A 12,477-nucleotide genomic window follows, 5' to 3' on the forward strand; every position below is an offset into this window, starting at 1 on the left:
TGAACTTTCTCTTCCCAACCTCCTTTCTACAAACTGTTGAAACGTTACTATATAGTTCACTTCCTGTATTTCTCAAAAGGAGAATGTGAGCATTGTTGAATAAAACACCAAGGTCACCTCTCTTTTTTTCCATACCCTTCTAGAGTAAAAATATTTCAGTAGGGGTTATCTAGGTAAGAAGCAAGGATGGATGGATGGATGGATGGATAGATAGATAGATAGATAGATAGATAATGTGATAGAGGCTATAGTAGATAGAGGCAATATATAGACAGACAGATAGATAGACAAAGATAACAGATAGATACAGACAGATGAATAAACATGACCAAAATGGTGCTCTTGGTGGTAGAGGGAAGACCACACTTTCAAATGAAAATAGTAGATCATCCAAAAGATAATACTCATGTTTGATTGTTTGTTTGTTTGACTTTAGTTTTATACACGATGGTAAAAGTTTAACTTAGCCATGTGAGGAGGCTTCTAGGTCCACAGTGGTCTATACAAATTTAGAAACCTTTCTGCTTATTAACACCTGGATATACTGGATAAGATGTAATAAGAAAAGTTTGCTTGTTTGGGCTTTAATGTACTACTGAGCTTGCAAAAAAAAAAAAAAAAGGAAAATCCCAGATATATTAAAAAAAAAAAAAGAAAGAAAAGGATGGGAGGGCACTGAAAACAATGGTGGTGAGTATTGGGGTCATGGGAGGTAGGTCGGTAGTGAGGACTTGGGGTTTGACACATCCATGATAATTAAGGCTCTGTGAGCCCATGACTTGGGAAACTGGAACGAGTTTCCTGCAGAGAGCCCGAAATCCCAAAAGGCTAAAATCCTCTGTGAAAGAATGTCTTACAAAATAATCTCTGCCCAACAGTTTGAGGAGATGACCTGGAAACTTCTTTCTGCTAGGAAGAAAACTCTTCTCTCCCTGGCACCCAGAACTTAGGATATTTTAATTGAAAGCGGCATTTATGGCACAGCTATGCTGCCAGGAATTGAGGGGTGCCTACAGGGGCGTCAAATCCTCACAACAGTTATATGTGGTCAGTGTCAGCAAGCATGTTTTATACGTAAGGAATCTGGGAATTGGAGAGATTAGGTAATTAATCTAAAATGAAAAGGACTAAGTGACAGAACTGAGATCCAAACTCCTATTTTCTAACTCAACTCCAGAGTTCTACTCACTGATAATAGCAAGTGGTCAATTTGGGCCTCTGTTATTAGGCACTGAAACTGTGTCCACTTACTATAGTGCCACTGTAAATTGAGTTCACATTTCCCATTTGTCTCCAAAATGCATTGTCTATCGTGGTGTGCTAGCAATATTTTCCATTATGAGGCCACCATGGTATAGCCAACCAAACTGGAGAAAACAGAACCAAGGAAGTACACATTTTGTGAGCCTCTTAAGAGTAAAAGCACTTTTCATGAGCAAGGATTTCCTATAGAGACAGGATGGATAGTAGAACCTCATGAATCTTCACTCTAGTTGACCTAATGGAGAGGCCTTTTCAATAGGATTCCAAGTTTGAACAGTATGGTTGAGAACTCTACATAAGCTTTGGGTGAGGGAGCATTAGTGTGTCCACAAACACTGGGAAAAGTAGCAAATCAGGCTCAACTAGTAAAATGATTACTCTTTTCTGGTGGTCACCAAAAACCTTATGTTTCCAAATGTGCAACTAAAGTACCTGGGATCCTCTAAACTCAGAACAAAGCGAGAGCTAAGATGAGAATGTTACTTAATTTGCCAAACAAAAATGAAGTCCACTTTTCTGGTCCCCATCAGGAATAAAACTGGGTAAGTAGAAGGGAAGGGGGACATCCACTTAGGGGAGCCCCGCTCAGTTATGCACAGCCCAAAGCAGATGGGGGGGGGGTCTCCGTAAAGCGGTAATTAACATAATGGCCATCGTGGCAAAACTCTCCTAATCCTAGAAGGGGTGGCTCCCAGCTTCCTTGTCTAAAATGTACCCCTTAAGGTCTGCTAGCATCTCTTGTACGGATAACAGGGTGACAACTGAATTCCTCACATGGAATGTATTGCTTAGGCTGCTCTGAAAGTCCATATTGTTTGTTACTTGGTGTTCTGATATTCTGCTTATTTCTATACTTATCTTCTAATACAGACCATGTGTAATGGGAGGACATATATATTGTCCTACTTGAGTGTTTACGTCGGCTTGACAATTGCACTTGTTTGGGTTAATATTAGCCCACTCCTTGGAGATGGACCCGGTGTCGCCCCCTAATCAGGTTTCTGATCCTCTGTGGCTGCAACCTGGGCACTGGACTGTGCAACCATCACTGAGGGCACTTTGTGAGAACGAATCCACATCACACCTCTCTGAATCACTGGGTGCTGGGTGGAGCATTTTCACTTGAAATAACAATGGCATCTTCTGTGGACTTTTCACTTGTACACTGTAAATAGAAATGCACACTGTTTTTAAAAAAGGTTGTATGCCCTTCTTTCTCATGAAGAGGAGTCTATTACAGGGCCATACAGCGATGACAAAAGCTTCATTCACTCCCCATAAGGGTCCATCTGCTTTCAACCCAGTAACAGGCTTCGTTAGTGGTTTGTTATGGTTTATTTAAGTTTGCTGAGCCTGTCAAGATAGAATTGTTTTTATTTGTTCTCTTATTCCCAAGGCTATTTAGTGGGTGTTTTTTTTTTTCCTTCAAGTTTGGGAGAAGGTAAAGAATACCAAAAACAGACAGGTGAATATGCCATTTATCATACCTAGCACATATTTTTGAATGCCTGCTTTGTATCAAGCAGTGTTGTAGGAAGCTGGGATATTAAAATGACAACATGGGATATTCCAGACCTCCAGGGTATTGATAACTTTATGAAAAGGGTAATAAGCACATAAGAAAAAAATCTCATGTCATTATAAAAAAGCTGCCTTCATGGACAGATCTACACACGGGGTATACTGGGACCAGTGTCTCACTTGTACCGAATTTTAAAAGGTGACTAGGCAGTTGTCAGGGAAGTAAATTATTTAAGAGCGGCTGGGGCATGAAGGATGAGATGGGAAGAGCAGGACGCTTAGGGAAGATCCTCATAAAGTTTTTATGCAACACTGAGTAGTTTTGAAATCAGTGAAGATGACAGGCAGCCATCTTGAGCAAATGGATACATTTTGTGTGTTTCATACTCCCTTGGCTAGCTGGATGTAGGGTAGATGGAAGAGAATGGGGAAGGAACAAGCTGGAAACAAAGCACCCAGTAGGGAATATGTCCGAATAGTCTGGAGGTCTGGGGGTGTGGCCCTGGACAATGGCAGCAAAGCGCTGAATATGAACGAGTTATTTATGAAGTAGAACTTAAAAAAAAAAGTATTGTAATCATTGACAACCACTAGCAGTGACATATTCTTGTGGATTCGGTGCCTGCTGGGTGACCTTTTCTACAGAAAGAGTAGCAATCCTGCCTGCTGTTTTATGGCTTTTTCTATTTGAGAAATTGGACATTAGAGTTTTTAATGCAAACTATAAGTGGCTGTATGTCACCAACCGAGGGCATTAGTCCCAAGATGCTGTGGCATTTGTCATCAGTTCTCAGGTTTTAGCATCCAGGAGCCCATTGACTCAGGGCCGTTGTATTTACAGTTCAGGGGAGCTGTTCTGCCAGGTGCTAGAGTCACGGGCAATGGGGTATCGTGATTAAGAAGCTGGATGTTGTGTTGGAACCCAGATCTACTGTTTGCTTCAGCTCTCATTTCTGAAACACATTTCATTGTCTATGAAATAGAGATCAGAGAACCTAGTACCAAGGGTTGTTATTCAGCCTGAATGAGATGCTTGCTGAAATTCATGTATAAGTGGTAGAGCTAAGTATCCATTGTGGGTCGATAGTCGACTCTCCCTTTCTCTTTCTTTCTCTTTTATGTTTAACATATGCGTTATTTTCATTTTCTAAAAAATGCTACAATTTCCGTTTCTATTTGCCCTATGACACAAGAGTTATTTCACAGCTTTTAAAAATCAAAGAAGAAAGGCTTTCTGTGCTTTGGTTTTGCAATTCATTTTCTACTTTGATTTCACTATCATCAGAGAATGTTGTTTATAGTATTCCTACCTCATGGAATTTATTGTATTTTTTGTGAGCTAATCCATAGTTAATTTCGTCAGTGTTCTATCTGGATTCGAAAGGGAAGTGTGTTCTTTATAATCAGTGTACAAAGTTTGTGATGTATCTAGATCTCCCGTGTTAATGACATTGTTTGGGTCTTTTAAATCTTTACTGAACTTTTGTCTACTTGCTCTGTTTTGGACTGAGAGGAGTATGTTGAATGACCTAATATTAGTACATTTCTATTTCTTCTTACATCTTCCACAAAGGCCAATGCTGTGTTATTTGGGGCGCACTCACAACTGTTGACTGTTCTTTGTGAACTCTGGTCTGCAGCATCAACCAGTTCTTTGTCTTGTTTTATGCTTTCAGTCTGCATTTTACCCTGTCACATATCAAGGTCAAAACTGGTACTTTTGGGGCACCTGGGTGGCTTAGTCAGTTAAGTGACTGGTTCGGCTCAGGTCATGATCTCGCGGTTCGTGGGTTTGAGCCCCGCATCGGGCTCTGTGCTGGCAGCTAGCTCAGAGCCTGGAGCCTGCCTCGGATTCTGTATCTCCCTCTCTCTCTGACCCTCCCCAACTCGTGCTGTCTCTCTCTGTATCTCAAAAATAAATAAAAAACATATTAAAAATTTTTTTAACTGGTACTTTTTGCTATCATTGCTGTTAGTTTACACTTGCCTTGTATGCTTTACCATCTCTTTGTTTTTGCCTTTTAAAACCACTTCATGTTAGGTGTGTCTTGTGTTCGGCACAGACTTGGGTTGTGTAGAGTCCACATTTCTGACTCGTACATTACACAAGCTCCACTAACTATTTGTTTTCTTTTTCTTTTCTTCTTCCTCCACCAGGATCAAGACTCACCTAACGCCATAATCTTCCACCCATACCTCCCCCAGCTTTACTGAGGTATAATTGACAAGATCTTAAGATATTTAAAGTGTATAGCATGGTGAATTGATATACGTATACATTGTGAAAGGTCAATCTCATTATCAGCAGTTCTGGGTCTATCTGGACTGAAGTCTCCTCCCGGACCCTCTGGCTTAGCTGGATTCTCATTTTCAGTCCTGCTCTGTGGTTCTCATACCTGCCAGGCTAGGCTCCCCCTACCACCTCATCAACGGTGGACTGAAGACCACTAATATAAAAGTTTAAAGATCCATTCCCTCTTCTGGCTTGACATAGGAAGTTTCCAATATCTGAACTAAGGCCTGATGTGTCTTTAAAATAGAATTCAATGCCTTAGGAGGAAGTTATAGCGTATAGTCTGCAGCGGGAAACAACCCAGAAATCCTCTGCTTAAGCTCTCTTCCCAGGCATGAATCTCTCCTACAGTAGTCCACATTTTCTAGTCTCTGCATTATTCTGGTAATGGCAAACTGACACTGTCACCCACACCACAGGCTTGCATTCAAAGCTCAGCAAAACAGTGTCCTAGCCATATAACGTTTGGGACTTCTATAAGAATTAAGCCTCAGTTTTAATCTACAGAATGGGGACAAGGAGAGAAACTCAGAGGGCTGTTTAGAGGACTAAGAAGAATTACAGTTTCAAGAACCAGGCAGGTAACTAATGGAATCCCCAAGCATGTGGCAATAGGAGTGCTGAGGAGAATTCATTCCCTTATACAAGGAGAAACCTTGCCTGGGCTCCTGCAGATTAGAAACCTGCCCGCAAGCACCATGGGCCTAATGACAGCCCCAGATCTATCCATTTTTCTAGAAAAGCAGAGATCTGGCTTTTTAACATGAAATTCCCCAGTGATTCAACGTGGTAAGTAATTCAGATTTCTGTAACACGCTAGACAGACCATATCTGCCGGCTGGGTACACCTGGAGGCTGCCACTTTGCAGCCTCTGGTCTGAAGTAAATTTGCATAATGCCCAGCGTAAGATGGGCACGCGATAAATTATGAATTCACCAGATCTAACACCTCAGACATCAGACTCTCGGAAGAAAGATTTGTCTGATTTGTTAGCGAATCAACCCGGAAAGATCAAACTCACAGTAACCAGGGCATCAACTGAAGGCCCAGGAAAATCAGCAGAAACCAAGGGGGACAAAACAGAACAGATTCGAGTGGCTCGTGGAAGAATGGGAGAGTTCTGCCTCCTTGCCAGGCTCCCTGCTCCGACTCTGCTTTGGCTGATACTCCCCACTCTCTCCTACATCCGCTGCTCTGTGCAGACAGACCTGGCCTGGGAAGGGCCAGGGGAGCGGGGTGGGTCCTCCAGCTGCTGGAGGCCGAGAGGCTAGCCGCTTCCTTAGAGCGAGCTTATTAGGAAGAGAATGAAAAAAAGCTTTGAGCTCTGAGCCGAGGAGGCAACTTCACCCCCATCCCTATTCCCTTCGGCTCTTCCCCATCAGCAACTCAGAGCGAGCCAAACACAAACCACTCGGGTACGCTGCAGCTGTCCCACACATGTTACAAATAAGGGCCAGTAGAGCTGCCCCTATTTTTAGCATCTGAACGTGTCTGCCAAGGTCACCAAGATTCCCCATTTGCTGGCTCCGCTCTCTCCCTCTCCTCTGCATATCTCCCATTTTCCTCTCTGGCAGATGTCTTCTGTTCAGATGAGTTAAATAAGATGTCTGGGGCACAGGGACCCACACATTTGCTGGTCTTCCTGGACTCCTTATAATTGCCATGGATTGCGTGGCATGAGAATTGTGTCCAGACGCTGAGAAACAACATTCCAGCGTTGGATGAAAGCCACTCCCTTTTTCTCTCTTAAGCATAAAAAGAAGTTTAGAGCAGAAAACTGCATTAAAGATCCTCTCATCAAAACTTCCAAGTACACAGTGGAGGATACTGAGGCCTGGGGGTGGGGTGGGCAGCCTGATGTACTTACTACTACCTAACATTAATCAGGAATATTATCATCGAGGCGCCTGGGTGGCTCAGTAGGCATCCCACTTCAGCTCAGGTTATGATCTCACGGTTCGTGAGTTCAAGCCCTGTGTCGGGTTCTATGCTGACAGCTCAGAGCCTGGAGCCTGCTTCGGATTCTGTGTGTGTCCCTCTCTCTGCCCCTTGCCCACTCATGCTCTGTCTCCCTTTCTCAAAAATACATAAACTTAAACAAAAATTTTGAAATAATGATAAATATCATTATAGCTTATATTCATGAAGGTTTTCCTGCCCTCAGCACTTCATGCAGTTTTCCAACTCAGTGAGGTATCTGTTTCAATTATTCCCATGTTACAGATGACAGCACTCAAGTTTACTGGTTTAAGAAACGTGCCCAAAGTCACACAAACTAGCAACCGTAGACCCAGGGAAGGCACGTAGCGTCTTGACTCCAATTATTCAACTATTTCCAGAACCAAAGCTCAGTACACAGATTAGTCGTGGGGATAAAAGAAAGGAAGAAGGTTGGAGGAAGGGAATGAGGGAGGCCTGGTTTGAACACACAACGTTATCTCTGTTGGGCCCCTTCAGGCTACTCTTTAGAAACCGTGGAGCGTTTTCAGGACACAGGCGCAGCTCGGGCCATGCATGCCAGAGGAGATCTCGGGCCTCCTTACCTGTTCTCCGGATCGGCCAAGGCCATACTCCGAGTGACATAACACATCTTGAGGGGGATGCTTTTCCGATCTCTGTGGAAGGCGAAGGCCTGTGAGGACAGGGGGTCTGAGGAGCCACCCCCTAACCGAGGCGACTCCGGCGGAGGCGTTTCCCAGCCGATCTCCGATACCGGGGAGCCTTTCTTCACGTAGGGTGTGGCTTCTCGCATGTACTTGACTGCAAAGAAACAGACAACAGAGATTTTAGGTACAGCGGGGCTGGATTTCTGGAAGGTCTGATTGCGCTTTTCGAAACTTGCATTAGATGAGGTCTTAATACGGAACTTCTTAAACTCTGAGCAAGATCCACAATTTCTGTGCCTCTCAAAATAGTTTTCTTGTTATTTAAATTCTATACCAAACTGGTTTTTAGATCGCTATTATGATGACCTGAACTTGAGAATTACTTTCAGCTTTTTTCAACTCTGATCACTTTTATCTTTTCTGATTATAAGCAGCATTCTGGGGAAGGGAGTGAAAGACAAATGGGCAGAGAAAAATTGAAAGCATAACTTAGGCTCGAAGGCACATAATTGTTCGATACAGAGGTGGGGAGTTTGGTAGCCACATTCTCTACCCATGGCATCATGGGAAGCAAGAATAGGATTTTCAATTTAATATCGCTAAGCACATATATGCAAAAAAAAAAAACCCAACATAAAAGATACTTATTTTGCAATGGAAAAAAATTTCTAAGAGCAAAAATACCTTCTAAAAGAACTGAAACCTAGGACCAACCGAAATGTCCATAAGAAGAATAATAAACTGTAAGACAGCTGCACAGTCATTTTAAAAAATGAGATTGCTATAGATGTGCTGATGTAGAAAGACCTACAAGATCTATTATTAGTTTAAGAAATGGTAGAAAGAAGTACATATACTCTAATCTCTTGCATATAAATCATAAATACGTAGCCTTGTATATATATAACTATTTCTGGATAGAAACATAAGAAAATGTTAACAGCAGTTAGCTCTTGGGAGTGGAAATTAAAGCCAAGCTGACGGAGAGATAGACTTTACTATTCATTTATCACTCTTTTATACCGTTTTTATGTTTAGCCAATATGCATATATTTTATAAAATTAAAAACAATAGTTCAAGAGCTGAGTGGAGTAGATTAACATCCTTCTCTTTGATGGGTTTCCTTGGTCTTAATAAGTTATTTGCCAAGGTGACTGGGTGCCTCAGTCGGTTAAGGTCTGACTCTTGATTTAGGCTCAGGTCATGATCTCATGGTTCATGAGTTTGAGTTCTGCATCGGGGTCTCCACTGAAGGCACAGAGTCTGCTTGGGATTCTCCCTCTTCCTCTCTGCCTCTTCCCTGCTCATGCTTGCTCACGCTCTCGATCTATCAAAATAAAAAAAAATATTTAAAAAAAGAAGTTGTTTGCCTATTCTGAATTTAAACATTTGGTCCTAGACAGCTTTTAAATCGACAGGGCAACTAGATTCTTGGAACACGCAACATGCACTTCCAATCCTTCCCTCCATCACTCACAGTCTGCTTCTGTGCTCCTCCAGTGGGGAGGGGGGAATTGGTGAAGTTCCTCACCAGTATCCGTTACTACAGATGTCAGTGGACTGGAATGGACAATTAACTACAGATCTTTGATGATTCAAGTCCACAAACTAATGCCTTTACTGTGCAAGACATGAGGCCAGGCTTACAGAGACGGCAAAAATCAACAATAGGCAGTTTCCACAGTCAAGAATTCAAAACCCTGGGTGACTATAGTGGATGCTGCTGGGTGCCGTCAGATCCTTTCCACCAGCCCGAGCACGTATTTCCTAGCTGCTGTGTGTGGGCTGAGAACAACTCTTAGCTGCCCACCTGCTTTGGACAACAGCTGTTAAGCCAACGGAAGCCACCAAGTCTGGGAAGCTACCGAGTAGCTGCCTGATCACCCAGACAGAGGCTCTGCTTCTCAGGAACCCCACCCAAGGCAGTGACATAATGCGAGCACAAAAACAGCACACAAGGCAGAACGAGCTGAGTGTGATAACAGGAATAAAGGACGTGGGAAGAACTCGCGAGGGGACTGCATCTAGACGGATCAGGGACAAGTTAGGTTCACAGCAATTTAATAAGCAGGCCAGACACCCTGAAATGCATGCAGTACGGGCAGGTACTGCGGCACTCAGCCACAGCCATCAAAAATAGCTACACTAACTCAAGACAGAGGAGATGTCTTTTAATATCAGCACATCTTTGAAAAGGCGCTTTCAGGGTTTTAACTGAATATAAGTGCAGTTAGGAGAAAACGGCCCCATGGTCACCACAAATCTGTTAGCACACGCTGCAGTTACACAAGAAGAAAGGGCATTTGTGGACAGTGTATTTTAAGGAATATTGTTTATTTGTGGGCAATATATTTAAAAAGGAACACAAACATACCTCAGAACAAATGCAGACAATTTAAGGGGACAGATTTAAGCTGTCCAAAGCTAGAATAAATAGACTTGTTTTGAAGACACTAAATTTTTTTTTTAATCTCTAAAAATGTTTTGGTAGAAGCTAGACCACAGCTTAGCTCTGTATAGAATCATACTTGTTGATATACAGGAAATTCAAATATAGCTCAGATGGCTTGCAGGTTCTCCTTCGGTTGCATTGTTATCCTTCTGGCTGGAGTAGGAAATGAGTGTTATAGAAGTGAGACTCCAGAGATGCTTCATGGAATAGATGTCATTTGAACTTGGCTTTAAAGGGAAGACAGGACTTTAGGAGTGGAGATAGAAGTAACAATCATTCTTTTATATAATGTACTCTGATTTACAATTTGTATTGTAATCCCATAGGAAAGGAATGTTGGACATTGGTTTGAAGGGGAATAAAGAAGGAACATGTATTATATACCTAAAGATGTGCCAAGTATGCAACCAGATGCTTTACATACCTTCCAACCCTTAAGCTCCAATATTACCATTCAAGGCACTACCCTATTTATTTTTAAACATTTTTTTAAATGTTTACTTCTCTTTGAGGGAGAGAGAGACAGACAGACTACAAGTGAGGGAGGGGGCAGAGAGAGAGAAGGAGACACAGAATCTGAAGCAGGCTCCAGGCTCTGAGCTGTCAGCACAGAGCCCGACGCAGGGCTTGAACTCGTGAACCATGAGATTATGATCTGAGCAGAAGTTGGACGCTTAACTGACGGAACCACCCAGGTACTCCAAGCCACCGCTTTATTTCTAAGACAACCAAGGTCAGAGAAAACATGGGCCAGGGGTCTTTCACATTTTTAGTGTCCATGTATCCATAAGCAATAGGAAAATAAATTGCCATTCCTTTCAGATCCCACTAGAAAGAATTGTTTTGTAGAACTATTCTTACTCTGATGGACACCAGGAACCTAATATATGTTATCCCTTGAAAGACTAATATTATTTTACACATCGGCACAACAATACATTGAAGTTTCATGTATGTGGCTGGAAAGTAATGGAGCTGGAGTTTGACTGCCCAGAGATCACATTCTTTCATGAAACCTGGCTACCCCACCTAGACAAAAAAGGCGGAATGACGTCATTCCATAGCCAGTGGTGATAGCCATGGTGGTCTTGGTCTGTGAGTGAAGGAATGACAGAATCAGAGGTTGGCTAGAGAGAGCAAAGGAAGAGCGGGTGTCCTGAAGAGAAAAGATATCAGAGGTAGACCAACTAATTACAGAGCCATAGGGAGTTGCTGCCAGAGATAATCTGAGCTGTACTCGGAACATCCATGGAAAGTGTAAGGAGTCCCAGAAAATGTGGCTTGATCCACTCAGGGGCAGAAGCACGGGGAGGATGGCAAGTCTTAGCCCAGAAGCCAATATGTATCAAGTAACCACATCCTGTGCAACACAGGGTTGAGGAATTTATGACGGAGAGAAGACACAGCAATCAGCATCTTGAAGAAAGGACATCCCACTGGAAATGATATTCAAAACAGTAATCCTTTTGACTGACCAGTGGAAAATAAAGACAGAGAAATTAAGTTAAGAAAGTAGGTATGATAACTTAAAAATTTATTCATTCAGCCAAAATCCATCAGTCATTTATTATGTGCTGAGGACTCTGCTGTCCATGAGTGATGATTTAAAAAAAAAAAAGTCCCTGTTTAAACAAAATGTAAGCCTAGAAAAGGGGGAAGGGAAGAAGTGAGGAGATGACATGAGTTCTTGTGTTAAACCTGGTTTAAGGAGCTGGACAAGGCTCTAGGGAACTGGCAAAATCAGTGGCAAATCCTTTCTGGAGGAAGGCAATTTCATCCCAGGCTTCAGAGAGTCCCTGTGAGTTGCTTTTAAGGGCAATGAACAGCATAAAAAATCTAAGAAAATGTTGCATACATGGAAACAAGGTAGCATGAGCAAGAACTAGTAAAAGTAACTGACACAGTGACAGTCCCAAGGCAGACAACAAAGCAACAAATAAGTTTACCATGTATAAAGAAACGAACGAAAAGCTTGAGAGAATCTTTCAGAGAATATTTTTAAAAAGTGACCTAACAGGTGGGTAAAATAACCAAAAGAAATATCTAGTAGTAGTGGTATCAGTACTAATAATCATTGCTATATAATACATAACTATAATAATAAACCAGAATTAAAACTTCAGTAGGTAGACATATCAAAAGAAGGAATTAGTGAGTGATTTGTAGGTTAGAAGAAATTATACAGAATGTAGCACAAAGATATTTTAAAAAATGGAAAACACGGACTAGAGCTGTGGAGGATGAAGCAAGAAGGTCTAATGTATGTCTAACTGAAGCCCCAGAAGGAAAGGGTAGACAGAATGTGGCAGAGCTAAGGATTTTCCTAAAGGAAAGACAGCA

The 12,477-nt window shown here is 42.1% G+C and overlaps 1 protein-coding gene across 1 annotated transcript in view; it reads right to left on the bottom strand.

Annotated features, from left to right (window-relative positions):
- Positions 1–12,477, bottom strand: part of SNTB1 (syntrophin beta 1) — a 225,649-nt gene that overhangs the window by 122,552 nt on the left and 90,620 nt on the right. Inside the window, exon 2 of the mRNA XM_029923369.1 lies at positions 7,622–7,838. Within this exon, the coding sequence (XP_029779229.1) occupies positions 7,622–7,838 (217 nt within the window). The remainder of the gene's footprint in view (positions 1–7,621; positions 7,839–12,477) is intronic.

Source organism: Suricata suricatta, chromosome 15 (genome assembly GCF_006229205.1).
Source record: "Suricata suricatta isolate VVHF042 chromosome 15, meerkat_22Aug2017_6uvM2_HiC, whole genome shotgun sequence".
Classification (NCBI taxonomy): Eukaryota; Metazoa; Chordata; class Mammalia; order Carnivora; family Herpestidae; genus Suricata; species Suricata suricatta.